The sequence below is a fragment of the Drosophila biarmipes genome, chromosome 3R (genome assembly GCF_025231255.1).
Source record: "Drosophila biarmipes strain raj3 chromosome 3R, RU_DBia_V1.1, whole genome shotgun sequence".
NCBI classification, from domain to species: Eukaryota; Metazoa; Arthropoda; class Insecta; order Diptera; family Drosophilidae; genus Drosophila; species Drosophila biarmipes.
In genome coordinates this window covers 9,194,576-9,220,909 of record NC_066616.1, presented here as the reverse complement: position 1 = coordinate 9,220,909, position 26,334 = coordinate 9,194,576, and the positions used below count along the sequence as shown (strand labels likewise).

Here is a 26,334-nt window from a genome sequence, read left to right as displayed (position 1 = left end):
CCCACCATAATCGCAATGTCCCTATGATAACACACGTCTATTTATACCCCACCTCCCACTGTTTCACTTCCTATCGCAATCAAAGAATTACATGCCCAATCTGGATGGCATGACGCACCCACTCGGCGATCCAATCGTTCTGAAGCGATTTCCATTGCTTATCCAAACTCAGTTAGCTAAGGGTCACTGGGTTCTGTTTGCGTCACATCACTATTATATAAGTTCCTCGGATTTTATGACAAGAAAATTACATTCAAAGATACAAACTGCCTTAAGGAATACCCACTTAAGCGCAATCACGATACAAAATATTTTATTCTAGTTTTATACCCTTGCAGAGGGTATAATGATTTCAGTCAGAAGTTTGCAACGCAGTGAAGGAGACGTTTCCGACCCCATATATTCTTGATCAGCATCACTAGACAAGTCGATCTAGCCATGTCCGTCTGTCCGTCCGTCTGTCTGTCCGTCCGTTTCTACGCAAACTAGTCTCTCAGTTATAAAGCTATCGGGCCGAAACTTTGCCAAAAGTCGTATTTCTTTAGCAGGTAGTATACAAGTCGGAACCAGCCGGATCGGACAACTATATCTTATAGCTCCCTTATGAATAATCGGAAAAATAAATATTTAAAAATAATATCTTTGGTGTTTTTAATAACATTTTTACGGACGGCTGTCATACGATCTATCGGATTGGTGGGAAAATAATATGAAACAATTTTTGTCTTCGGAGGTTTTTGCCAAATTATCTTATAATATTAGGAACATCATATTTTATATTTTTACGACTTTCGAATTCATTTGAATAAAATTCGGACGACTCTAACATATGGCTGTCAAAAAAAAAAGGTCAGAGAAATAATGATATAGTTTTGATAAATATCACTGATGCTAGCAACAATTCTTAAAAATGTTAAATGTGTTACTAATGTTGATTATTTCCTATATATGGTGGATATACCCTTGCATCCACTTATTTTATTGTTCTCCGTTTTCCCATGATACACCATCCACCATCGGCTTAAAACAAACTACTTTTCACATAGTTTATTATCAAAATTAAATATTAATAATTTAGTCAACAAATGCCACTCATCATAGCAACGGGATGCGGTTAATAAATAGGGCACTGCACATAGAACAGGAGGGGAGGGGCTCGGGTCATTAAGAGTACATAGACTAGTGCGTACCTAAACCTAGGCTACAGTTACGGCTAAGGTGGTTGGGATCGGGACCAGGAGGGCGATCAGTCCTTCGTGTGATCGCGTATCCAGTCCAGGTATTCGGTGACCCGAGTGTAGACACCTGGAAAGGTGCACCAATGCATCAGTACGTTTCCAAAGGCATTTATGTAAAGTAACTCACCCGGGTAGCCAGGTTCGCCGCACTTGTTTCCAAAGGAAACCACTCCCAGTTGAACCCAGTGGGAGTCGTATCGCATCATCAGCGGGCCGCCAGAGTCGCCCTAAGAATTGCAGGTAAGTTAGGAACTCCTCTGGACTGAAACCTCTCCCGAAACTCACCTGACAAGCATCCACTCCGCCATCGGAGTAGCCTGCGCAGACAAAGTTCTCGTTGATGGGCTGGAAGTAGCTGCGATCGCAGTCCTCGTTCCGCCAAATGGGCAGTTCCGCCTGCCGCTGGCTGGTGGACTCCTTGCCACCGTAATACGTGGTTCCCCAGCCCACGACGGTGGCTCTGCGCCCTGGAAGTCGCTCCTTGGGCGGCATACGAACTCCCTTGGGCAGGCACACGGGAATCACATACTTGGACTTTCTCACCGGCTTGTCCAGAACCAGGATGGCAATGTCGTTGTAGAAGCCAATGCGGGAGAAGCTGCATTATAGAAGATATAATGATAAGTTATACTTCATTATAATGGATGACCATAACCCACCGCTCGTGGGTGCGCACTTCCTTGACGGCGAAGGTCACGGGATCGGAGGGTTCGGCATCTGTGGAGAGATCGATGTCTCCCAATCGCACCGTAAACTGACGGGCAGCGAATCTAAAAGAATCCATGAATTAATATGACACGATATTAAACACCTCCCATATCTTACGGTTTCTGTCGCGAGTCCCTGGTGCAATGGGCCGCAGTAAGGATATACTTGGAACCAATTAGGGAACCACCGCACCAGAACTCCGTTCGCTTGGGTCCGTGGAGGAAGATGGCCGCCATCCATGGCCACTGGCCATTCGGAGCCTCCACTCCGCCCACAATCCTGCCCGTGGAGTACTCCTGCTGGCCGCACTCATCGGGATCCACGATATTGTTGCCGATCTCCTCCAGACCCTCGGGCTCCAGTGGCACCTCAGTGGTGGTGGTCGTCGTGGTGGTCGGGGGTTTCTTCTGGGGAATGAGCACCAAACCCGAAGTGGGTCGCGTGGTGGGTCGCACGGTGGTCTTCTTGGTGGACTGCTGCGTGGGCTTGGTGGTGCTCGTGGTGGTTGTGGGCCGGGTGGTCAGCCTCAGGGGTTTCTGGGTGGTCAGAACAGTGGATGATGCGGAAATGGGGCAACACACGCCCGGCACATAGAGGCTCTTGAAGCACAGGGATTCCCTCAAGCTGCTGAGGTTGAGGAGAAGGGCGGGACAACTGCTGAGATCCTCACAGCGGCCCCTTCTGCCACTCGGCGTCTTGCAGTAGTTCTCCACATCCTTGCCGGTTCCTGCCTCATCGCTGGCCTCCGCCAGCTGATCCAAGGGACTCAGGGTGACGGGTGCCTCCGTCGTGGTGGTCGTCGTAGTCCTCGGAGTGGTGGGTATCTTGATCTTCTGCTGCGATTGCTGAACCGATCCCTGAACCACCGGAATGGGGACTCCTTCTTCACTGGGCTTCTTCAGCTTCTGCTTGTTCTTGTTCTTCTTCTTTTTCTTCTTCTGCTTGAGCTCCTTGTTCTCCACAAACATGGGGGCAGAGTCATCGGTGCCGATTCTCTTGGTGGCCACTTGGATAACACTCAGATTGGCAGGCTTGCCAGCTGGCAGCAGACTATTGGCAGAGAGGGTGATGGGCAGAGGGTCCATCAGTTTGTCGGAGACTCCTGGCAGTGGTTCCGATTTTCCCAGGGTGGATGGAGTAGAAGAGGGGGCCAACTCCGTGGTGCTGGAAGCACTCAAAGCTGAGCCGAAGGATCCATCCGACTTGCTCTGATCCTCACTCTTCTCAACCTCCGTTTTGGCCTGATCCTGTCCCCCTCGCGTGATGTCCACCAGCATGTGGCCCACATGATTGAGGGCTCCCAGGGTCTCCGAGATGCGATTGAAGGTGGACTGCGAGAGCAGGCGAGGCAGGGACTCGTTGCTGCCCTCCGACTGCTCCTCATCGCTGTCGTAGTACTCGCTGGAGCCCTCCACATCGTCCTCGTCCTCATAGGTGGAGCTGGACTGACTGCTGCTGCTGCCACTGCTGCTCGAGCCCTGGCTCAGACCCAGATCCTCAGTCAACTGGCGACCCAGTCGGCGGTCGTGCAGATGCGGCTGAAAGAAAGACGCTGCCTTAAGGGTTAAAGTTATGAATGCCCGTGCACAGCGTACCGCATCTTAATCACACTTACCGTCGTTGGTCAGATGGAGAGGCTGCTCCTCATCGTTGGGGTCATCTGATTGCGCTCGAGTCGGCAGAAATGTTCCCAAAGAGAGTGCTAGAAGGAAAACGGAAAATAGTTAGTGAAGCCTTAAAAATGTACTTAAAATTGTATTACTAATTTAATGTTAATAAATTGGGTAAAAATTTCTTTGTGTATTATTTAACTAACTGTTTAATAAACCTTTTTTATTCCTTAACTAGAAGAAAATTTTATGTATAGTATTGACTAAATTTAAGTTATATAAAATATTAAAATATAATTCCTTTATTTTAATACATCTTTCTATCTTCTCAAGTGTGTCTTTTATTATGAATAAAGACTTATAGTCTTAGGCTTTGGTTTATGTGTACGGCTTTATAAACTTTATAAATTTGTTCGTGTTAAATGCAATTGCAAAAAATTCAGATAAAAAGCTTTATTGATTTCACTTGTTTATTGTTTTTATGACCTGAAAACTTTCCTAACTCTACATTTAGCTTTGTTGACGTCTTCTTTATTCTTATAACAATAAATGATCTTTTTTGCCACCATTCGATGCACCTGCAGTCCGTCGCCTTAGAGATATGAAACGCACTGCCCACCACAGTATGCTTGAGCAGTTGGAAAGCAGGAAGCACTGGAGATCCGCGATCTGCCGCCGACCCAACTCTTTTCAAGCCGGACAAAAGCCCTATGCAAAGTCGCGCGCCGTCTTCGCCGGTTGAATAATGTCACAAATTGGCATTACGCATCTGCGGACCGCCCCCGCCTGCCCTGCGCCTTGAACGAGAAAGTATGTCGTTGTTCAACTGAAGCATTTAACGTTTATTTAGTTTTGAGTTCATTTTGCTTGGCTGCCGTGACATAATCTCACTTCGTTGGGCTTGGATTGCTTGGGGTTTTACTCATTTTTGGTGGGCTTGTCTCGGTTTGCCTAATGACTCGACATTTCTGTATTGGAGAAGATCTCTCGGTGAGGAACTTCCTCCCGGGCGGTTCTTTATGTAAGTCAACGCGCCCAAGGTCGCCTAAAGATTTCACCTCGCAGGGCAGGAAAACAAAATTGATTATCTCGCAGCGATTTGGGTTAAGCTGCTACAGTTTCGGTTGTATTTCGCCTTTTTCTGCTTTATTTTGATTTTCTGGTTTTGCTTTTATGCCACATTCGAATGCGGCTCATTAACATTTTTCGAGGTGTGCACTGCAACTTTGCCACTTTCACTTGGAATAAAATTGCCCATACCAAATGGCAATGCTTTATTTTGTTGCTGCCCGCCCCAACACAATGAAATATTGGCCAATTATAGGGCTTATATAGAAATGATTTCTTGGGAAAAGTGAATGCCCCGCGGCCCTAGGCAGACTAAGCACATTCGCTGTGGATACTGGTGCTCTCTTTTCGGTTCATTGTTGTTCGGGCTTTTGTGCACTGCGACCCAAAAAGGTGTCACACATTCCGCTCAAAGGTAAAAAGTGAAAATGGTATACAAATTCTAGGTGTTGAGCCTATAACTCTGTATCTGTAAATGGCTTGTAAGAGGAATACTTGACCTAAAAAACACGGTTTGTATAAGAAAATGGCATAATAGATTTTAATTAAATTGTTTTACATTCTATTTACATTTCTATACAATTTGTAGATATTCCTAAAAGCAATTTTAATAAAACGAACATTTTAGCCTATTCGAGAGCAAGCGTCCGATTCCCTAAAGGCTGGGGTGTGCATTTGATGCCTAATCCCATTAGGAAAGAGCCGGGAATTTCGTAAGCCCCAGCCAAGCAATTTTCCGGTAATTGCCCGGCAAACGAAAGTGAAAATCCCCAAGAGAGCAGCTGAGATGTCCACGCTGCAGTAGCTGCTGCTGGAAAATTACCAACTAATCCCCTCCGAGGAGGAGGAATGGAAAGAAACGCACAGCTGCATTAACTTCCGAAGCAGAAGAAATAACATAAAATTGAACACTTCATGGTCAGGCCATGGCAAGGCAAACCCGCCTGGAGTTTTGGCACCGGCAACGGCTGAAAACGACCAAACGACCAACACGCAACGGCGTTGACAAGTTTTTCAATTTTTGTTGTTGCGTAATAGATGGTCAAGCCTGGCGCTGCGGTAATACCAAGAAACACGTACACACGGGTACTCTTCGGGCCGGGGGAGATCTCCGATTGGCCTTGGTGTCCGCATCTATGTGATTTGCATGCCAGCTGGTTTTCAATCTTTTTGCTTTGTGTCTCTCCCTGACGTCACCGAACGGAAGTTTTACTGGCAGCGGCGGGCAAAGAAAGTTGCAAGCCGCCCCACGTTGCACGAGTCATCAAGATGGCAATCAGACTCACAGAAAAACAAACCGAAACCATCGGCTGCACTCGGACTTTCGTCGGAGGCGCAAGTTCGTTGCCTAAGTCTTTTGTTTTCCTCTGTGGCCCTTTTTTGCGCAGCGCATTAGCACAAACTAACCATAAGCCGACCATAGTTACCAAATTCGGAATGCCCGAAACTAGGTTAAATATCTGTTAGCTTCGTATCTTAATCTGGCTACTTTGTGTGACTTCGAATACCAACCCAGGCAGAGCAGAAACACCTTCGCTTGCATCTTGCCGAAGCCAACGTGAAATGCAGTTTCTGTTTTCAGCTCGCCAAGCCGCTGAACATTTGCCGAAAATGTGGTGGTTTCGTTCACTTTTTGTTTACTATTATTTAACACACTCGACGAAAGGCGACCGCTGCGCCCGCGATGACGAACCCAACGAAAACGGCTCTGAGCGAAAATGAAAGTGTTAAAAAGTGTTAAGCCGCGGCGACGTTTTTCGGTTTCGTTATCCCGGCTCAGCTGAACCACAATTTAGCCTTGGTGTAAGCTTTTACGAGCTGCCAATTGCTTTAATTGAATTTTGTAATATTTATTTTTATGACGCCCCGATCGGATTGCGAAACTGCTGCGAAAAGTGCACGAATTTCACTTTTTTATTCCCCGCTCGAGTTGAACAAGGTGTTTTCTCGGCTGATCACACACCGAGCTCCAGTTGCAGTTGGGCTTATGGCTTGCGATCGGTTTGTTTTGGGGCCTTTAAAGGGTTTTTCTTTCTCGAAGTTGGAGCGGAGTGCGGCCTGCTTCCGTGTGCCGTTGCTGCCCGAGTTCGACTGAAATTGAAACTGAAACTGCAAAAGCCGAAGACAACCCCACACCAGCGGCAACAACATAATATTTTGTGGCGTCGTTGTCAGGCAGCTTTGGCCTTTATTGTTGTTGCCGTCGATGGAGCATTTCGTTTCGTTTTCGTTTCGGCTTTTCAGGGGGGTCTTGGGAAAAGGGGGAACTTAAGAGCCGCGACGGTAGCCGTGAGGTTGTCAGCTGGATTTTTACTTTCTTCAGACTCTGGGCATTGTCTGTGCCAGAGGTGCGACTCTGGGCAGGCACTCAGAGAGCCACCTTAATTGGCGGCATTTCTTCCATTAATAATACCAAAATTAATTGAGCAACTCGGCCATCGCGCGTTCCTTGAAAAGAGCGACTCGTTGAACCCCCAGCCAGCCAATTTGCATTGAGCACCCACACATAATGCTCATAACCTCAGGTATTCCCCAGTCCCAAATAAACACTGAATTTGCGCAACCTTAGCTTATTTTCCGGCTCTCGAAGCCTCCGCCAATGCAATCGAGTACTGGGCCCGTGTTCAATGTGGCTTTCGGGTGAATCATACTGTGGTTTCCCCAAAACGAAGCGAGCTCTTCGGCCTGGCCTACTTCAAATGCAAATGGTTTAGCCGCAAAACACACATATCCACACAAAAACATATGATTGATCATCGAACTATAAGAGGAGAAACCCAAAAAAATCAAGAAAAAAAGGCTGAGCTAAATAATTACAAGGTTTTTGGATTAATTTATCTGTGATCTTGTAGGTGTACCTTCTCTTCCATATTTACCATTTGCTTGTTTCCATCTCACCTTTTTATTTTAGCCCTTTATCATTTTGGCTCGGGCGTCACTAACGACCGTGAAAAGGCAGAGTGTGGAGCGTGTGACCAACATTATTAATTGGGTATTCATAAGACTCTCCTCTTCGCCCTGCGGCAGTTCGGCATCTGCGAGCGGTAGAAACCCGAGCAAGTTCCATTGTTCCAACCCATGTTGACACCTTTAAAAGAAAAAGCAGCGCGAAATAAACTTATAACTGCCTGCTGCACGAAAAGAAGAAGCTAGAGGTGTTAAAAATGAATGGGCTGCCCAAATGGCTGAGAAGTTGTTAAGCCAAGTTATATCGCAAATGGGGAAGGTAACTAGCATTGCCCTCAAAAGGGGGATACAATTTTAAAGCTCACAGCTTTGGCAGTGCGAAAGCTTTTATTCGACTCAGGGTTTTGGTACAAAATATTCAATCCAATGTTTCCTATCTTGAGGTCCTTTGAAAAAAGCAGCTTACTCTTCATTTAAATTTGTTCTTGTTAATAGTAATTAAAATAAACCCCTTAAGCCTTTTTAAAAACGATAAACCTGTCCAATACCTTACCAAACCAACCTCAATTTATTTGAAATGGATTCTCTATTTATTTACAATTAAAAGCATTTTTTGAGACATTAAATTACAATTCACTTAAGCTACGCCAGCTACTACGTCACTTGATTAACTTTAAGCATTTGTAGGAATTTAATAGATAATTTGTAATTTATCCCGTGTCCATATCTCCTTTGCCTCCTTTTTATGTGGTTCAACAATCATCTATGTTTAAAATTCATTGACTTAAAGCTTGTGCGTGAAAGCTTAAGAGTAAATCTGCGATATACGTTTCGATATATGCGAACAATCAACGTTTAACACTCGGATGGAGCGCCAGAGAGAGCCAGCGAAAGTAGTATGTACAGGGCAGAAGAATCCGCAGCTCCTGGTTCTTACAGATACTCGTAGAAGACGCACCAGTAGATGCCGTTCAGGCTGGCGAAGAGGGCCGGGAAGAGGACGCGCGAGGATCGGTCGATGTAGATGGCCCGCTTGAGCCGCTCCTGGGCGGGGGTCAGCTTGGGCTTCGGGAGTTCCGGTTCCGGGGCCGCTGGCTGAGGAGGAGGTGGCGGCGGCGCAATGCCCGGGGTCAAGATTATGCGCGACTCCTGGCGCGGAATCCAAGGTCCATCGGCATCTAGCGGCGGACGCACTACGCGTCTAGTGGTGGTCACAATCTGGAAAATACAGAAGTTAAAGGATTTTATGATATATATTTTTGGTAAAAATGGTACAAAAAAATGGTTTTCATCACAATCCATTTTTTCTGGGAAACGGGGATCCTGCTCCTTGTCTTGGTATCCTATACCTTCTCTCATTTATTTCTTTATCACTCACCCTCCTGTTCTTGGTCATCTCGTCAAAGATCTTCTCAATCTTCTCGATCTTCTCATCGGCCAGTGGCAACATGGTGGCCTGCTGCTTGCTGGCCGTCGAGTTGCTGCCCCCCGGAGGCGGTCCCTCGCCCTCCTTCTTGGGTCCATCGCCCGCCACCGGCTTGGGCGGATAGGCCATCGGCTTGGGAATGGGCGTGTCGCTCAGGACGATGTTGATCAGACAGTACTCCATGAGGGCCATGAACACGAACACCGTGCAGACGGACATGAAGGCGTCCACGGCCTTGAGATAGGAAACGGGTGGCAAGGACGACTGCGATTTGGCATGTTGCGTGGAGAGGGTGAGTAGGGAGGTGACCCCCAGGGTCACGCGAGCCGGAGCCGCCTCGGGCTTGATCCAGAAGGATACCCAGGACATGATCACTATCATGCAAGTGGGTATGTAGGTGTTGAAGACGTAGTAGACCAAACGGCGCTTCAGGGTGAACACCACCTCCAGGCAGGTGAAGTTGCCCGTGGAGTACACCTGGGTGCAGTCCGCCGTCTCGTTCCGGATGAGGGCGACCTGCGGCAGCTCGATGTTTTCGTCCACCACGAGGGGCGTGGTGGGATCCCACTGGAATATCAGGTCGTCTGTGGTGTGGGACACTAGAACATAATGTAAATAGTATCTCAAAATGCTTCGTCATTTGGAACATCTTACGGCTCTCCATCTGCAGCTTGCACTCCTGGGTGTCGTGCGGATAGATGGCAAAGTTCATGATGCAGGACAGTTTCAGGGTCAGCTTGACCATGTACAGAATCGTCTTGTCCTTGTACAGCCACATGTAGTGATTGGGTATGGTCATCGTCTGAAAGGTCACCGACTTGGCGTTCTTGAAGAACGAGTCCGGACGCCACATATTCTTCAGCCAGTCCACCTCGAGCAATCGGTACTCCTGCGTCATATTCTCCGGCAACCTCAGGCGGTGATCCTTCCAGGTCTGGGCGAAGAACACATCCGCCACATAGGTCATAGAGTTCTCGTCGATGGAGTCCAGGCCCATCACCGTCACGTGGAAGTAGACTATCGTGGGCTGGCCCTCCTTCTTGGGCGGTCTCATCTTATCGTAGCGCTTGATGTCCTCGGGAAGGATGTCGGTTATGGCCAGACTTTGTCTGGTTGCAGGGGAAGATCAAGTTAAGCTATTCGGGTCCTACGTGCTTGAATACTCACTGAAACTCTCCTTTGGCATAGTGCTTCAGGCAGATGGTGCAGATCACCAGAATTATTATTTGGACCACCATTTCTAGCTAAGCTCTTCCTGTGTCTAACCAAGTTCAAGAATAAAAATTTGTGTTATTGAACTAAACATTTTCTGTAATAATTATAAAATGTATTATCAATATTCATTAATTAAATTCTCCAAAGTTCTGGTCCTTCTCATTTAGTATATTTGAATCCTACTTTCCGTGGGAATGAGTACTATTTTCACGGCTCTTCCTGACAAAAGGTCGTCGCCGAAGAAAACAACTTGAAACGATTTCCCGGTCTGTGTCTGTGTCTGTGTCTGTGTCAGAGTCCTGACCTTGCCACCAGGTGGAAAGGATCAAAGGCTTTCGAGGGGTCGTCCTGGCATTGACAATGCATCGAGAGCGATTGGCACGAAAATAGCAACCATTATGCCGCTTAACCAAGTAAATAGAATGGGGGACGAGACTGAGAGACAAAAAGGCAGCTGCCTTCGACAATGCCCACGCCTCGATAGCCTCGGCATTGGGAGTCGCCGAGTCCGAGTGCAAGTGCAGGATGGCAACCCTGGCCGCAGGACACAGACAGCAATACCTGCCGTCGTCGCAGTCGCTCGCTGCACAATACCGTCTTAATTCACAATTAAAGCCACTCGAAGGGGCGGAATGCAGTGGGCGGTGGGTGAACCGTGCCTTAATTGGCCCATGCGCCTTTCTATGCCCCTCGCGAGGATGCCTCGCCCCTGCTCCGCCCCTCAGCCGCCCCAGCCCACACGACGAACACGAGGAAGAAAGCGGGCAATGAAAGAATCCTGCCAATGCTGCAGAGCCCCCATTAGACAAGGACAATTGCCACGGCACAAGTCTGGGGTTCTCCTTCTGCTCGGCAAATTGGGCCAACTTAAAGCACCAGCGATTTGAAATAATGCATTTATTAATAGGCTGCAATACATTTTTGCTTTAACTGGGTGGCCAAAATATTTTAGATATTTATGATCAATTACAGGAGGAGTTTTATAGAAAAAACCTTAAGATTTTTAGAATGTTTTAATTATGTTAACCAATTATAATACTAGAAGAGTTCATAACTGTAAAAATAACTCTTTTTAGTTAAAAAAATTAGTCAAAAATATTTTACGAAATTACTCGAATTCTTAAGCAGGTATTTTAATTTTAAGTACCCAATTCAATGTAGTTTTCGATAACTTGAACACTTGCATAAATAAATGGCATTTTAAATATATATATTTTAGAAACCTTTAATAAAAGTTCTTAAAATCGTTGAAAAACTTTTCGGTTCTGAAAACTAAGATGATTTTTGTTTTATCATCAACAATATTAATGTAATAAGTAAGTGGCATTTTAAAAAATATATATATGGAATTTGTTTAAAAGATTGGTTTATATTTTAGAAAACTTTGAAGAATGTTCTTTAGAACGTTGAAAAACTTTTCAGTTTTGAAAACTACGATGATTTATATTTTATATTTATAATATTAACTCTTGATTATGTTGTAGTTTTCTTAAATTTCTCAAAAATATTACTGAACTGTTAAACTTTTGGAAATTAATTGTATGTATTTTCAAAAAGTTCTATGAGCTTACACTGATTTCGGATGAATTTCGAGCGAACGTTCTCGCAGTCAACTGTAATTCGTTTGCTTATCGAAGCAATGGAATTCTGTTGGATTTCTGGAATCTTCACAGAGATTACATAACCATCAGCTTGACGCCCTAACTGACATCTTCGAGAAACACCACTTTTTGTGAACTTTCCGGAATAAATGAAAAAGTCTGTCCAGCTGTCAAATATGTACTTTATTTTTAAATAAATATTCTGCACTCTCAAGCATTTAATAGTTGACTGGCTTTATTTTTTAAGACTTGGTTCTTTCCGTTTTGAACGTCTTGGCAGTTCAAACTTTCGCTGACAACTGACAGTTGGAGGCGAGCAGATTTGAATTTAAAACGTTGCCAGGCACGAGCGAAAAGTTCACCAACGAAGGATGCAGGATGCTTGACGCGACGTTGGTATGAGAGTCCGTGCGTGTGGGTGAGTCCTTTTGCGACTGGTGGGGAAAAGCAAAAGTGAAAGCCGACGGAACCGTAGTCTTTAATATTGGGAGAACAAGGAACTATCGGCCCATGGATGTTTGTACACGCGTCTATATATAGGCCAGGCAAATATCCTTTCCCCAGCCAGGGCTGCATCGCCATGGGCCCTGTGTGTTTGTCACTTAACATAATTTCCTCGAGTGCTTTGGCATTGCCTCCTTTGCCACATAATCTGCTGGGTTCTGTCGTCATCGACATTGTTGTCGTTCGCCTCACCCTTCGCGCCCAGAACCTGATGATGCCCGCCGGATGTGGAGGGCAGGACCTTCAATTTCGCATCATGGCAGAATGCGACATTTGTCTATCGATTCCACTCGCTTAATTCGGGGGACAATTCTTGAATATTTGTATACTGCAGTTGCTTCCTTCGCTTTTATTTGTTCGCACTTGCACTCTCAAGTTTTGAGCACTTTTCAATCAATTTCCTTGTTAGTCCGCCCTTAACAAGTGCTCCGCAAGTTGCCAAGTGGCCCCAGAAGTGGCATTTGTCGCATCAAAAGTTGGGGCCAGTGGCATCCTCGAGGGGAACAGGACACTCGGAGTCCCTGGCTAATGAATGCAGTGCCACGCTAATCCTGTGATCCCCCAGCTGACGTCACACGGAGTGCACAACTGGAATAAAAAGGAATTGAAAATAAGAGTCGGGGGAAAACTGCAGGGAAAATCAAGTTTAATGGGATGACAAAAGCGCTTTGGGAACTGGGAACTCGGTGAGCTAAAAATATGCTGGAAATCGAAATACAAGGTATAGGGACTTAAAGGAAGAGCTATAGAAATAACTTCACCTCAAATGGAAAAGTTGTAATGTTATACTATATTTAATACGAGTTTTTACTATAAGCTTTGGGTCTGGTTATTGCAAAAATAATTTCGTTTTTCTTACATTTATAATTTGTACTTTCGTAAACGTTTATTTTACTATAGAAATTGTTAGTTCAGAAACAAAACATCTTTTAAGCAAGGAAAATTTAAAAATAGATACTTATCTATTGGTCTTTTTATTTGCAGATACAAGATATATTTCTTGTTAAAAAAATGAACTGAGACCAACAAAACCATATTTTCTCAATCATAATTTCTGGGTGACTAGGTGGTAGCTTAATTTATAATTCAGAGAATCATGAATAAACACATTGCTTCCTTCGTGGGATTCCTGGCGACCTTGGCGCAGCTCTCACACACATGTGACCCAACTTTCTATGGGTAGATGATGCCAATCCCCTAGACCTGCCACGCCCACCCGCCCCAAGCACTACTCAACGCCTTGCCGCAACACTCTCGAGCGGATTCCATACATCCTTTCTGGCTTTCTGGCTTTCTGGCCTCCGAGCGCAGAAGACGACTCGTCGTTATTAAATTATCTCTGATGCGATAATAGCGCACTTAAGCTACCACCTCGTCCTCGTCCCCACCCGCGTCCCCGTCACGCCCCTGTCTATTGATGGGGCTGCTATAAAAAGCCGCTGATTTTTCTATAGTTTATTCGAATGCAGTCGAGCTTGGACCTGTTCTGAGTGCTCCTGCTCCCCACCAGACCCAGAATCCACCCCACTAAGTGGTGCTCTTAGGTTTCTGCTGAGGGCAGCATCGGGCGCTGGCTATGGCAAATTCGCAAAGGTTTTGGCGCACTTGCAATTTGAATACTTTTGGGTGGGGGGAAAACAAACTAGGGAACTTTTCACTTGTGTGTTTGGCTTTTGACAAGCGCCACGACGTCATAGAAAATGTTGTAAAATAAATTACGAGAAAAATAGATACAGAAACGGGAACTTATTAAGGCAAAGCGAAATAGCTGTGACGTCAAGAGAGCCAAGGTTGCAGAGTTTTCAAGACTGGCCAAGGATACCCTGGATTTACTCCCACTTAGAAGCTAGGATCTTACAAGATGAGTGTCCATTGGATTGCCTGGGCGAAAACTAATCGCAGTGCTGGCCTGCAGACGGAATTTGGAGATGACTTCGTATTAATTATAGAGGTAATATAAAAAATTTGGGTTCTCAGTTTCGTTTGAAGGGGAAGATTGGCAAATAGGTAGTTTGATCAACCATTGATTGGACTAATATTGTAAAAATTGGATAAAAATATTGTTAAGCGAAATCATCGGGAACATAATAGGAGAAATATTTAAGTGTGTAATACATATTTAATGATTATTAGTGCTAAAAAATGTTTAAAGACGACACATCACTTGATTTTAAATAGCTAGTATGGGCTTATCAAACGAAGCTTTTGCTGAGGTTATTCCAAGATAATTAAGCTTTAATCGAACGCCAAGATATCAGCCAATCACATCTTTTCCGCTTCACTTCCTGCCACTGAAAGGCAGACAAAATGCGATTAAATATTAATCGCCAGCTTTGGCGAGCGCGGAGACCACACAGTGTCCCACAGAAGATGTGACCCACATTGGCGGCACGCGGAAGTTCGTTGAATGGAACCTCCGCCCCACGCCCACATATCCCAACTCCACCCACTTCATTCATGAAAAGCCTCAGAGCGAGGACATTGAACCGCCCGGGAGGAGCTAATCAGGGAGTTTCGGCAGGGGGATGATGCTTACATGGGCGGGCGGTGGTTGGAGGGTGGCGGATGGGTCATGGGGGGTTTTTCGGGTGGTTGCTCTGTCCAGCAACAGATGCCACAGGAGAGAGCCAGCGCGAGAGAGACGGAGGAAGAGAGCTGGCCAGGTGGGCCGCCACATTGTTGACAAACAAACCTGTAGCCGCTGGCCAACACGTGGCGTTCGCCCAGTGGGTGGTGGCCAGGGTGGTTCCATTGTCGACCCACCAGGGCGCATGCTCCGGACTCGCAGACAGCTGAGCGCGAAGCCGTGACGTCGCTATTGATTTTTACACAATCGCCGGACGCGCATCGCTGCAATTGGAGTTGCACGGACGAGCACGGAGCCACAGAATGCTTTAAAGGACCCGCGGCGCATCTTCGAGCGGCTAAAAGAGAGGCTTTCTTGCAGGCGCAGCTTGGTGGAGCCACCGCACCGGCGGAACCGGAACCAAAGATGATCAAACTGCGACCATATGTGCCCTCCAAGCGGATTGCCATACGGGACTCGTCCATCGACGAGGACGCCAGCGACGATGTCGAGGACGAGGTGTTCATCAAGGATGCCAGGTCGGCGAAGGTGAGTGCTTCTGTGGAAATCACGAAAAGAGTTCATTATGCTCTAAAGTGCAGTGAAATTATTCTGAAAAGGGTTAATAAAAGAGTGAAGGGCCTCCTTCTAGAGTTTCAAGTGTACAGATAAAAAAAAGTTTTGTGAAGAAGTCACTACCATATTTTCTTACTCCCTTTCCATTCAAACTGCTTTTTTCTCTTATAAAATATTAAAAAGTTGGGCTGAGCAAAAACATTTCTTTAGCGCTTCCATATGCCAAGCTTAACTTCGTTATCTTAAAATCATAAAAAGTCCTCAGTGCTTCAAAAAAATAAAAAATTAAAATATTGTAATCCCTATTTATTTTTGAACCACTACAACTGTGTTGATATCTAAAAGTAAACCCTTACTCAAACCATATTATTTCCCATAAGGTTCTAAAAATAAAATAGGAAGATAAATAAGATATTTTAAATTTCCTTAGTTGAAAATTTTAAAAACTTTATGATAGGCTCAAAGAAATAAATAAACTGACCTTGCTTGCCTCTCTCCCACAGCGCAGCGAGGAGCAGGGTCTGAAGAGGCCCCTGATGGCGCCGCGTCGCAAGCACAACCCAGGATCAGGACCCGGTTCGGGGTCAGGATCGACGCCCATCATGAAGCAGCACAGGAGGCGGCGCTGCTGCCGCTGCTGCGAGCCCTTCTGCTACGCCCTGGCCGCCCTAACGGTGCTCTGCGCCCTGCTCAGCCTGGCGGCCCTCATGCTGACGCTCTTCCCGCTGCCGCTGCAGCGCATCCGCCACTGGTGGCGCCCTGATCCCGCCCAGCTGGCGGCCATCTCAGCGGGCGCCTCGCGCATCTCCTACGGCAGCTCCATGGGCAGCGAGTTCGTGCCCTGCACCCAGATCAGAGTCCAGAAGCGATGGACCCGCAGTTTGGCCCGCATGAACAGCGAGAGTCCCCTGCGAGCGGCTGATCTGAATGGCGACGGCATCAAGGACGTGGTCTTTGGCTACGGAGTGGACGACAACATCCACTACGAGGGCATCCCCCTGCCGCGCTGCCAGTCCGCCCAGCAGGGGGAGGAGGTGCCCTGCGAGGGCGGAGTGGTGGCCTTGAGCGGACGGGATGGCTCCATTTTGTGGCAGTCCTGGAGCGTGGCGAACGTCTTCTCGCTGCACTGCAGCGCGGATGTGGACGGCGATGGAGGCACTGACTGCGTGGCAGCTGGAAGACTGGGGGTAAGTTGGATCTCTACGTCCGCATACGCTTTAAGCACTAAGGCACTTCCTTAAAAAAAATACTGTATGTTCAGTTTTATTAAATTCGTTTTATTCGATCCTGTAGATTAATAAGCCCTATTTTTTATAGCAACTATAAAAATAATTTGCCCAAAAAAACCATAGATTGAATTTATTTGATGAAAGCTTTCCTCCAACACTAATCTTATATATATTTCTATCACCGCACAGATGATCTACGCCATAAACGGGCGCACTGGCGCCACAATCTGGCGCTTCCGCGAACTGGAAGTGGAGACGAACTCCCCCATCGTAATGGACCTGTACACGATCAACGTGCTGCGCGATCTGGACGGGGATTCGGTGCCGGAGATAATAGCCGCCCACCTGGAGGAGCGCGAGGAGTCCAAGGCGGGGCACATAAAGCTGATTTCCGGGAAGACGGGCAAGGTGATCCGGAGCATTCCGACGCCCTACCGCGAGGAGATGTTTGTGCCCATCCAGCTACTCACGCAGGCGGATGGAACGGAGCTCCTGCTGATCGTCACCGGGGGTCAGAACACCCCGGGTGGCATCTACTCCTTGCGACTGCACTCCCTGATGACGCACACCAGTGAGAAGCACTTCACCCCGCTGCATCGCCAACCGGGGTCTGGATTGATGGTGCCCGCCGTGCTCACCGATCTGAATGGCGATGGCGTCGTGGACGTGGTGGTGGCCGCCTTCAACCGGAGTGTCCTGGCCTTCGACGGAGCCAACTACACCATGATGTGGAACTACACCTTCCCGGCCAGCGAGTGCGTCAGTGCCATTGTGCCGGGCCTCTTTGACCACGACAACGTCACGGATTTCATGGTGAAGTACAACACGGGACCGGGTTTCCCGGTCTACTACTACTCGCAGACCACCATCCTGAGTGGCAAAACTGGACAGCCCCTGCTGAGTGCCGTGATGACGGATGCGGGAGGAGCGAATAGCCTGCTGGGAGGAGTCTCCATCTCGCAGAGCTTCGGAGGCGACTTCTTCCTGCACTGGCAGCTGCAGTGCCGCCATCGTCCGGATGCCCGGGATGCCTACGAATTCGTTCCTGATAGCGACATTATACTCCAGGCCAGGGCAGATACGTGTCGTCTGCGGTATAATGAGTCCACGGTGCTGAAGCTCTACGGGATTGCCAGGCACATCGAGCCACCAGGAGCGGTTTTGTTCAGCACCGATGATCTGGAGGTTCAGCTGAATCGCACACAACGACCAGCGGCAGCGGGGAAGAAGTCCCCACTGAAGCATCCCAAGCTGCTCAAGAAGCTCCTGGCCGGAAATCGGGAGCAACTACTCCGCCAGGTGGCCGCCGGAAAGGCAATGGAAAATGCTAATGGCCTCAGTGGTGGAACCGAACAGCCAGGCAGGCGCCCAAAAGCCCACCACAGGCACAATCCTCTGATGGAGCAGCAACTGCAGGAGTTATTGCCTCAGGGAGCGGAGAACGAGCTGCCCAGCTTTGGAATGGGAGGAGCTTACCCCAAGGAAGCCTACAAGGAGTTTGTAAGTGTTCCACTTGTCAGACACTAATGTGCACTATAATACTGATACATGCTTTGCAGAAGGACTACGAAGGCCTGCAGCTGCCGCCGGAGAATGCTAATCCACTGCGGCTGCCGGAGGAGTACGAGTTGGTGTACAACGACGAAGTGCCTCCACTCTTGGAGCAGAGTGACCGAGACAGGCCCATCCACCTGCGGTCCAAGTATCCCAGTGCTGGAAATCGCGATGTGCGCAGCGGGTTCCTCGACAGGGGACGCACCATTTCCACCACCCAAAGCACGCCCAGCTCCACCGGCCAACCCATGTCTGCCCAGTCCCCGCTCAGCCTTTGGGATCTGGAGCTGGACAACGAGGCGCGGGAGCAGGCTGTGGACGCGCAGGAGGGCAACAAAAAACAGAAGAGGCGTCGCAAGAGGCGCGAGAGTGCTTCCGGAACCACGACCGCGGCTGGCGAGGACTTCCCTGCGACAGCGGACTCCTTCGCAGCGGACTGGTACCTGGCTTCCATCTCATCCACCGGCGTTTTGCTGAAGGCCCTGGGCAACGCCAGTTCCTCGCTGGACTTTGCCTTCGTCCTCAACATCCGCGAATCGGAGGCCTATCCGCCGCTCTTCTCGCCCCAGGATCTCAGCTGCGTCGAGGAGAAGATCAGCGCCTACAAGAGTGAGTAAGCCTAACTTGTGGGGGATTCGAAGTAATCAAAGCTGAGAAGAAAGTATCTTATAAAATGAGAAATTATAGCCCAGCATCCATTATCATACAAAAACTCATTTAGCGTTTTCAGTCCAAAAAGTATCATAATGAAAAACCGGATAAATCACTTCCCTTTAACTGTATATTTATCGTACAAGTCTAAGAACCTTGCATAAAAGTTATGATTAACTGGCTTTAATTAACACAAACTTCATGGGGAAATAAACCATTTCTGTATATAAATTCCAAATATGTTATTTATACCCTTTTTTCCCTAGGTATATTAGGTACTTAAAAAGCCAGTCAGATATCAGAAATTTAAGCAATAACAAATTTTCGTTCAATTTCTTTCTATTTCAAATTAAAAGTCGTGCATAGCTTTTTTAAATATCCTTAATGTCCCTCAATCAATGCAATTACTACCCAAACCTTGCTTTAAATCACGTTAATAAAATAGTATAAAGCTTTTGCAAGTGGATTCACAAGAAGGTTCTAAGTAGAGTTCTAAATTTCCCCGACTACTTGCAGGCTACACCATCGACAACCTGCGCGTGCTGCGCAAACAGTTCCTGAAGCAGTGCCTCAGCGAGCGCCTGGTGGACGCGGAGCCGGCCCTGCCCATGTTCGAGTCGCAGCTGGTGGTGACCCGCATCGGGATCACGTGCACCTGCCGCTCCCTGCGGCCCGGCGAGGTCTGCTCGGAGCTGGACCCGCTCGAGGCGCAGCGCTGGACGGAGTTCATGGGGAACTCGGGACACGGCTTCTACGCCAACCACTAATCGCTAATCGCTGGCGGCGGAGGAGTGCCCAGCGGAGGACCGGGTCCTTTTGGCCCCCGACGCCGGGGCTGCCCGCCCCACGGCCTATCTCTTTCTCTCGATGTCTCTGTCAACAGTCACTATTGTAATTTATCGTCATTTGCGTGTTGTGGGGTTTCTTGTAATCGTAACAGTATTTACCTGCGTGTACTTGTGTATATTTTACGAGTTCTTTTGACAAATAAAACTAATCCAATTACGAGCTGCTAGGCCTTCATCCTACGCGTTATCCAGTTGAAAAAGTGCTTAACTTTGGTGAAAACAGCCGGGTATCCGAGCGATCCACAAATTTGGTGGGCCACGGAGGAGATGCCGGCTTGGTAAATGATGTCTGCTTGGAAGCCCCTCATGGTGGCCATCAGCGGACCGCCCGAGTCGCCTCCGCAGATGTCAACTCCCCTCTGTCCAAGAGCACATAGTTGGGAATGGAAGTTGAACTGCAGGTATCGGAACATTTGCGAGCACATACTTGGGTGCACTTCGTTCACGTTCCCTTTCCTCAGCACCTGGCTGAGCCTGCCGTCCTCCGTTTGTCCCCAGCCGGCAATCTGAAGCGTGGAGTTCGTCAAGGGCGGGTGGGCCCGAAGGAGGCATATCGGCTTGATTCCATTGCTAAAGCTGGGAAAACAGACTTTTCAGTTCGGTACTTTAGGGCTAAAACAAGGAAGAACGCTATAGTCGAGTGCCTCGACTATCAGATACCCGTTACGCAGCTTAAGGGAGCAAAAGGGTAATGAAGACTTATAAGCAAAGCAATATTTAAGGGCGCCACCTACCGGCTTTTTCAGTAGATGCAGACAGATTTAAGCGTTTTAGTCGTTTGTGGGCGTTAGAGTGGGCGTGACACATTTTAGGTCAGGTATTAATGAGACAAACACATTTCACTTAAAATTTAGTTTCTATCATAAAAACTGTGGGCGCGGATTATGGGCGTTAGAGTGGGCGTGGCACCCCGCTAAACAAACTGGCGCTGCGTAGGAAGCCCAGGAATCAGCATAAGAAGTATGAATATATATGGGTTATATATATAGAAAAGCTTTTTTTACGTAACATACTCTCTGACGAATCTATAATACCTTTTACTCTACGAGTAACGAGTATAAAAAAATGAAGTAAAAGTAGCACATCTATGACATTAGTTAGGACGGTTTGGGACCAGGTAGTGCTCACATTTGTTAGATATTTCAATCTATCTATCTTCCTTACCGCACTGGCATTTTGAGTCGCAGCAGGGCGATGTCGTGCTGCAGCTGCGTCTTAGCTCCTTTTTTGAAACGCGAATGGACAAAGGCTTTCTCCACGTCGATGTCGATGTGAGGGACCGCACATCGGACTCTCCGGTCCCAGCATAAAGGAAGGCCAGTTGCTGTGCTCCCGACGTTGTGCTCGCCCAGACGAACACTCTTGAGCGTGAAGGTGCCCGGCATGCTAGCCACACAGTGGCCAGCGGTCAGCACGTAGCGATTGTTGATCAGAGATCCCGCACAGGAGGGGATTATCTCCAGGGATGTGTTATTCAGGTACAAGAGCATGGCCATCCAGGGAAGCTCGTTTGGACTCGCCTCTTGACCCCGCGCGATTCGGTACCCAGCCGGACTGCGCCCACAGGTACCCGGGCTCGGCAGCTCGTCGCCAGGCTTGGGGCAGCAGACCATTTGGAGCCCCACATATTCCCAGCTAACAATGCCGTATTCCGTTCTCATTAGGCTCGTCATTTCGGCATGGTACACGTGGGGGCACTGATCCAATCTGATGTATCTTTCATCCGGCTGGCAATCTGAAAGGGACGTAAGTCACCACTATGAAGGATGGAAAGGTCTTATATGATAACTATAAATTTTCAAGCCTGAGATAGGGGACATGTACCAAATACGTCCTGATTTTCCTTAGTGGTGATTAAATAGCTAAACACCTCGATTTTTAGAATGATATAAGGTTGGATATTATTTCTCACAATAAAAATGATTTTTAAACTAAATTATAAAGTTATTAGTATGCGGCGATTTTAAAATGCAAACATAATTTATGTTTGAGGGTACATCGTAGCCCAAAACTTTATCAACTTGGAGTTCCCTCGGCTATAATTACCATTTGGAGCTGAATGAGCTAGAAGGAAAGCCTGGATCAGGAGTAAAGAACACACTTTCAGCGCGAGGAACATGTTGTCCCGTCTGGGTTTAAAGGAATACTGATTATTTTTCGCAAATTTTTTAACAAACAAAAATAATTCATATCAGAGGGAATTCCGAGAACAAATTGCTGTGAAACGGTTAGGAATTTTGTATACATTCTCTTATCTACTTCCTGTACCAACATAAGAATGAGTCAACATTTAATTGTATTTTAGTCTGAACAGTAAAATTTTTATATATATATCGAACATTTGCATTTTACGAAATTGAATTTTATTGTATATTATGTATTTTTTTAAATGGGTGCTCACCTCGACCTCAAAAGCATCATCCAGGATTTTAGACGCGGTACTTGGATAGCCGGAGAAATTGTATGTTCCTTTCAGCGTTGCCACGTTTCACCGACTTCATTGAATGTTTGAACGAAGGACTTCGGTTGAATGTGCCTTCCTCATGCCGCGCCGCCTCGCGTCGCACCGCTTCAGTAAGCGCGCCTATCGGAAGGGGGGGTACCAAAACGAGGTACAACAAACGAACACTATTTATTGTTATTTATGAATCTTTTTTACATGTTGCTTATAATGTGGAACCTAAAATAAAATCTGTTGAGTACGATCTTTAATTACAGACGAATAACTTTCGAATCGAACTAGGGGCTCCCGGTCAAGATAGCTTCCCGGCCCCAGTTCGGCGTTCCCCTTGCCACCTCGTGCCGCTGCCTTGAGTGCCAAAAACAGCTGATCAGGGCTGCCGAATTCCGGGCGACGCACCGCTGGTCAATAAATAAAAAGCAAACTTTTGTTTTACTCGGACTCTTGCCCGCCCGGTGGACCCCTTCGATCGCGAGAACCTGCAGCATGGGCATCCTAGAGAAGATTGCGGAGATCGAGCGCGAAATCGCGCGGACGCAGAAGAACAAAGGTTTGCGAAGTTTGCCGCGCTGGCCATCGGAATTTAGGTTAGGATTCTGGCTGGGAGTCGCTAAATCTGCATGTTCTCTCTTCCCCGTCCTCTCCCCCAGCCACCGAGTACCACTTGGGCCTGCTGAAGGCGAAGTTGGCCAAGTACCGCTCCCAGCTGCTGGAGCCGTCCAAGAAGGGCGAAAAGGGCGAGGGATTCGATGTGCTCAAGAGTGGAGATGCCCGGGTGGCTCTGATCGGCTTCCCCTCCGTGGGCAAGTCCACAATGTTGTCCACCCTGACCAAAACGGAGTCGGAGGCGGGTAGGGGCATCACACACTGTTTTACCCAGATTCCTGCTTTTAATTTGTACACCCAATCCCGGCAGCCAACTATGAGTTCACCACTTTGACCTGCATTCCGGGCGTCATCGAGTACCAGGGCGCCAACATCCAGCTGCTGGATCTGCCCGGAATCATCGAGGGAGCTGCCCAGGGCAAGGGGCGTGGTCGCCAGGTCATCGCCGTGGCGCGCACCGCCGATCTGGTACTGATGATGCTGGACGCCACCAAGCCAAATGTGCACCGGGAGCTGCTCGAACGGGAGCTGGAGTCCGTGGGCATCCGGCTGAACAAGCGCAAGCCCAACATCTACTTCAAGCAGAAGAAGGGCGGCGGCCTGAGCTTCAATGCCACCTGTGCCCTCACGCGCTGCAACGAGAAAATGGTCCAGACCATCCTGCACTCCTTCAAGATCTTCAACGCCGAGGTGCTGTTCCGCGAGGACTGCACCGAGGACGAGTTCATCGACGTGGTCACCGCCAACCGTGTGTATCTGCCCTGTCTGTATGTCTACAACAAAATCGATCAGATCTCCATCGAGGAGGTGGACCGCCTGGCGCGCCAACCCAACTCCATCGTGGTCAGTTGCAACATGAAGCTGAATCTGGACTACATGCTGGAGGCGCTCTGGGAGGCACTGCAGCTGATCAGGGTCTACACAAAGAAGCCGGGTGCTCCGCCGGACTTTGACGACGGGTTGATTCTGAGAAAGGCAAGATGGCGCTGGCCCTTCCTTACAAAACTCCTCTAATCTCCGATTCCTTCTCCCCCTTTCTAGGGTGTCAGTGTGGAGCACGTGTGCCACGCCATCCATCGCACGCTGGCGGCCCAGTTCAAGTACGCCCTGGTGTGGGGCACCTCCACAAAATACTCGCCGCAGCGCGTCGGAATCGCCCATGTAATGGCCGACGAGGACGTCATCCAGGTGGTAAAGAAGTGAAGATTGTTGCAGATGAAATATATATTCTATGCTATAACTGAACCCGAAAGTCTGGACTCTCTTGTAACGATTTATTCAAACTGGGCTAAACAATTTCATTCTCACTTGGCAGCCGCATTGCTGGCGGAACTGGCCGCCGCATAGGACTTGTTCATCAAAGCCGAGATGTTCGAGAAGGGCGTTGGACCGCTGCTTATCCGCTGAGGCTCCACCGACGGCAGCGGAGGATTGTCGATCCGCTCGAAGACGTTGGTTGCGTCCCGCAGGCGATAACGCCGCAGGTTCAGGTAGTGCTCCTTTTGCTCCTCCACGCGCTGGTGCAGCTCGTGCAAACGTCCCGCCAGCGAGATGAAGCTCTCGTTCAGCTGACGAAAGCCGCGCTTGAGGTCCTCCGGCGAAATACTCTGTGGATTGGACAGGGCGTGCATGTGTCGCTCGGTCAGGGCAATCTGCTGGCGAAAGGCGATCAAATCCTGCTCGTACTTGGCCACCAGGCACTGGAAGTACTGGAACGGAGCACTGTTCTCAAACTGCAGGCCGGCGGGCGTGTCCTGTGTGCGCTGGGCCATCTCGAGGGACTGGATCGCCTTGGCGGTCTCCTGACGCATCAGCCGTATCTGCTGGTTGTTGCCCTCCACCGAGTTGGCCATGTTCTGCAGGGCCCACTTCAAGTTGGTGATCTCGTGGCTCACATTGGTGAACTTGGAGGTGGAAGTCCGGCCAATGTCCGAGGAGATGGTCTTCTGCTGCTTGATGTACGCCTTCAGGGCATCCACTGTCTTGACTATCTCGTCCGGCACTTGGGTCTCCTTGATCTGGGGAATGGAATTTTCGCCAATTGGTTCTTTAGCAGTATAGCTTGAGCTCACCTTGATCCCATCCTGCTTGTTGTCCCCCAACTTGGGCTGCGTGGCACTCACATCGATCCCGCCCAGACCCACAAAAGTCGAGGCCGCCGGAGCAGCTGGCTTGCCAAAGATTCCGCCTCCTCCTCCGATGCCCGTCGTGGCGTTGGTGGTGCCCAGTTTCAGGCCCGTATTGAAGGGCTGTGCCGTAGCCGTCGTTGTGGTGGTGTTGAAGTTCAAGCTGGCCGCCGTGGTGGCCTGTGGCTTGGCGAAGGCAAAAGATCCAATGCCGGTGCCCAGGCTTGAGGGCATTGAAGCTGCGGCCGTTGTGGCTGTGGCCCCGAATCCAAACGCCGGCGGCGCTGTGGTCGGAGCGCTTGTGGCCGGAGTGGCAAAGGAGAAAGTGGGTGCCACGGTGCCCACGGCGGGTGCTGGTGCTCCAAAGGCCGGTGCCTGCGTAGCAGCTGGAGCTCCAAAGGCTGGTGTGGCCGCTGGAGCTCCGAAGGCGGGAGTTGCCGCTGGGGCTCCAAAGGCGGGAGTAGCCGCTGGAGCACCAAAGGCGGGAGTAGCAGCAGGAGGTGCTCCGAATGCGGGAGTAGCAGCAGGAGCTGCTCCGAAGGCGGGAGTCGCAGCAGGGGCTGCTCCAAAAGCGGGTGCTGCGGCGGGAGCTGCCCCGAACGCAGGAGTGGCAGCTGCTGCCCCAAAAGCGGGAGTGGCCGCCGGAGCTGCAAACAGGGAGGAGGCAGCCGGAGCAGCTCCGAAGGTCGTCGTGGAGGTGGCTGCTCCGAAGGCTGGCGGAGGAGCCGTCGTGGTCGCCGGTCGCGCGCCAAAAGCAAAAGCGCCGGTTGATGCAGTGGCGCCTCCAATGGAGGCGTTCGTGTTGGGCGTGAACATCTCGGGAAAGCCCTCTGAGTGTTTTACAGAAGAATTTGAACTGATTTAATATACTTTACTGGTGGAATTTGCCAAATTTATTATTTTTAACGTGCGAATGCATCGAGAGTAAAACTGTTTGATTAGAGATGACACTCTTCGATATTATCGATATCGATAGGCGGCACAATTTCCGTTTTTTATAAAAACTTAAGATATATTAATATACATTTAAATATAGAAGGGAGCGATTTCCACTTAAGAAGAATGAGAACTTAGATGCGTTAATAGTTTTAATAAATCTTTTTCGGGTATGGTGAGTTTTGAACAGTTGTCAGGGTTGTTACATGAAATCAAATCGATAGTTTTGGTTTATTAAAACAATTGAAATAAATATTTTTCGACTGTTTTTATATATATTTGTATATATTTATAATATATTTATAATATATTTATATATATATTATATTATTTATTATTATTATATATATAATACATATTTTCTTATTTAAATTAAAAATCCATCGATATTTTATCGACCGCACTCATCCCCAGGAGTTTCGCATCCACCAGCCTCTGTCGCGCTGCGCACCCACACCACCACGACCCTGAGGTGAGTTCTCGTGTGTGTGACTTCGTCATATG

The 26,334-nt window shown here is 48.3% G+C and overlaps 6 protein-coding genes across 8 annotated transcripts; 2 read left to right on the top strand and 4 right to left on the bottom strand.

Moving 5' to 3' along the window:
- Window positions 1–1,032: 1,032 nt before the first annotated feature.
- LOC108030961 (plasminogen) lies at window positions 1,033–6,167 on the bottom strand. Its single transcript, XM_050888356.1, has 8 exons — window positions 6,137–6,167; window positions 5,705–5,836; window positions 3,562–3,648; window positions 2,064–3,498; window positions 1,898–2,008; window positions 1,524–1,836; window positions 1,366–1,465; window positions 1,033–1,305 (listed from the first exon to the last, which is right to left on the bottom strand). The coding sequence occupies exons 1-8, from the start codon at window positions 6,165–6,167 to the stop codon at window positions 1,247–1,249; spliced, it is 2,268 nt and encodes a 755-aa protein (XP_050744313.1). The 3' UTR covers window positions 1,033–1,246.
- A 1,962-nt stretch (window positions 6,168–8,129) lies between these two features.
- On the bottom strand, window positions 8,130–11,871 carry LOC108031155 (glycine receptor subunit alpha-4). Its single transcript, XM_017104370.3, has 5 exons — window positions 11,744–11,871; window positions 10,125–10,218; window positions 9,612–10,066; window positions 8,910–9,556; window positions 8,130–8,749 (listed from the first exon to the last, which is right to left on the bottom strand). The coding sequence occupies exons 2-5, from the start codon at window positions 10,193–10,195 to the stop codon at window positions 8,465–8,467; spliced, it is 1,458 nt and encodes a 485-aa protein (XP_016959859.1). The 5' UTR covers window positions 10,196–10,218; window positions 11,744–11,871; the 3' UTR covers window positions 8,130–8,464.
- A 2,087-nt stretch (window positions 11,872–13,958) lies between these two features.
- LOC108032102 (uncharacterized) lies at window positions 13,959–19,876 on the top strand. The gene is made up of 6 exons (XM_017105931.3): window positions 13,959–14,228; window positions 15,225–15,392; window positions 15,923–16,606; window positions 16,838–18,148; window positions 18,208–18,811; window positions 19,370–19,876. Exons 1-6 carry the CDS (start codon window positions 14,139–14,141, stop codon window positions 19,618–19,620), a joined length of 3,108 nt encoding a protein of 1,035 aa, XP_016961420.1. The 5' UTR covers window positions 13,959–14,138; the 3' UTR covers window positions 19,621–19,876.
- Window positions 19,796–22,476, bottom strand: LOC108030960 (phenoloxidase-activating factor 1-like). 3 transcript variants are annotated; one of them, XM_017104159.3, is made up of 3 exons: window positions 22,103–22,476; window positions 20,866–21,436; window positions 19,796–20,277 (listed from the first exon to the last, which is right to left on the bottom strand). In XM_017104159.3, exons 2-3 carry the CDS (start codon window positions 21,372–21,374, stop codon window positions 19,866–19,868), a joined length of 921 nt encoding a protein of 306 aa, XP_016959648.1. In that variant the 5' UTR covers window positions 21,375–21,436; window positions 22,103–22,476; the 3' UTR covers window positions 19,796–19,865. The 3 variants fall into 3 exon arrangements, with proteins under 3 accessions (XP_016959648.1, XP_050744524.1, XP_050744525.1); XM_050888567.1 differs by lacking the exon at window positions 22,103–22,476 and adding an exon at window positions 21,748–21,835; XM_050888568.1 differs by lacking the exon at window positions 22,103–22,476 and adding an exon at window positions 21,748–21,827 and having other exon boundaries at window positions 20,866–21,458.
- Window positions 22,477–22,514: 38 nt separating this feature from the next.
- On the top strand, window positions 22,515–24,013 carry LOC108031986 (developmentally-regulated GTP-binding protein 2). Its single transcript, XM_017105780.3, has 4 exons — window positions 22,515–22,712; window positions 22,813–23,013; window positions 23,079–23,743; window positions 23,810–24,013. Exons 1-4 carry the CDS (start codon window positions 22,649–22,651, stop codon window positions 23,969–23,971), a joined length of 1,092 nt encoding a protein of 363 aa, XP_016961269.1. The 5' UTR covers window positions 22,515–22,648; the 3' UTR covers window positions 23,972–24,013.
- LOC108031985 (nuclear pore complex protein Nup58) lies at window positions 23,992–25,835 on the bottom strand. The gene is made up of 2 exons (XM_017105779.3): window positions 24,841–25,835; window positions 23,992–24,786 (listed from the first exon to the last, which is right to left on the bottom strand). The coding sequence occupies exons 1-2, from the start codon at window positions 25,708–25,710 to the stop codon at window positions 24,073–24,075; spliced, it is 1,584 nt and encodes a 527-aa protein (XP_016961268.1). The 5' UTR covers window positions 25,711–25,835; the 3' UTR covers window positions 23,992–24,072.
- Window positions 25,836–26,334: the final 499 nt, after the last annotated feature.

Coding starts and splice junctions, on each gene's coding strand:
- LOC108030961 (XM_050888356.1), bottom strand. CDS start 6,167: ATGCAAGCGAAGGTGTTTCTGCTCTGCCTGG. Junction 3,649..5,704: donor GGCCCGAAGAGTACCCGTGT/GTACGTGTTTCT, acceptor TTTTCCTTCTAG/CACTCTCTTTGGGAACATTT. Junction 3,499..3,561: donor TCTCCATCTGACCAACGACG/GTAAGTGTGATT, acceptor CCCTTAAGGCAG/CGTCTTTCTTTCAGCCGCAT.
- LOC108031155 (XM_017104370.3), bottom strand. CDS start 10,195: ATGGTGGTCCAAATAATAATTCTGGTGATCTGCACCATCTGCCTGAAG. Junction 10,067..10,124: donor TATGCCAAAGGAGAGTTTCA/GTGAGTATTCAA, acceptor CCCTGCAACCAG/ACAAAGTCTGGCCATAACCG. Junction 8,750..8,909: donor AGATGACCAAGAACAGGAGG/GTGAGTGATAAA, acceptor TGTATTTTCCAG/ATTGTGACCACCACTAGACG.
- LOC108032102 (XM_017105931.3), top strand. CDS start 14,139: ATGAGTGTCCATTGGATTGCCTGGGCGAAAACTAATCGCAGTGCTGGC. Junction 15,393..15,922: donor AGGATGCCAGGTCGGCGAAG/GTGAGTGCTTCT, acceptor TCTCTCCCACAG/CGCAGCGAGGAGCAGGGTCT. Junction 16,607..16,837: donor TGGCAGCTGGAAGACTGGGG/GTAAGTTGGATC, acceptor ATCACCGCACAG/ATGATCTACGCCATAAACGG.
- LOC108030960 (XM_050888567.1), bottom strand. CDS start 21,820: ATGTTCCTCGCGCTGAAAGTGTGTTCTTTACTCCTGATCCAGGCTTTC. Junction 21,437..21,747: donor AGCTCATTCAGCTCCAAATG/GTAATTATAGCC, acceptor CGTCCCTTTCAG/ATTGCCAGCCGGATGAAAGA. Junction 20,278..20,865: donor CGACTCAAAATGCCAGTGCG/GTAAGGAAGATA, acceptor CTGTTTTCCCAG/CTTTAGCAATGGAATCAAGC.
- LOC108031986 (XM_017105780.3), top strand. CDS start 22,649: ATGGGCATCCTAGAGAAGATTGCGGAGATCGAGCGCGAAATCGCGCGG. Junction 22,713..22,812: donor GCGGACGCAGAAGAACAAAG/GTTTGCGAAGTT, acceptor CCTCTCCCCCAG/CCACCGAGTACCACTTGGGC. Junction 23,014..23,078: donor CAAAACGGAGTCGGAGGCGG/GTAGGGGCATCA, acceptor CAATCCCGGCAG/CCAACTATGAGTTCACCACT.
- LOC108031985 (XM_017105779.3), bottom strand. CDS start 25,710: ATGTTCACGCCCAACACGAACGCCTCCATTGGAGGCGCCACTGCATCA. Junction 24,787..24,840: donor ACAAGCAGGATGGGATCAAG/GTGAGCTCAAGC, acceptor TCCATTCCCCAG/ATCAAGGAGACCCAAGTGCC.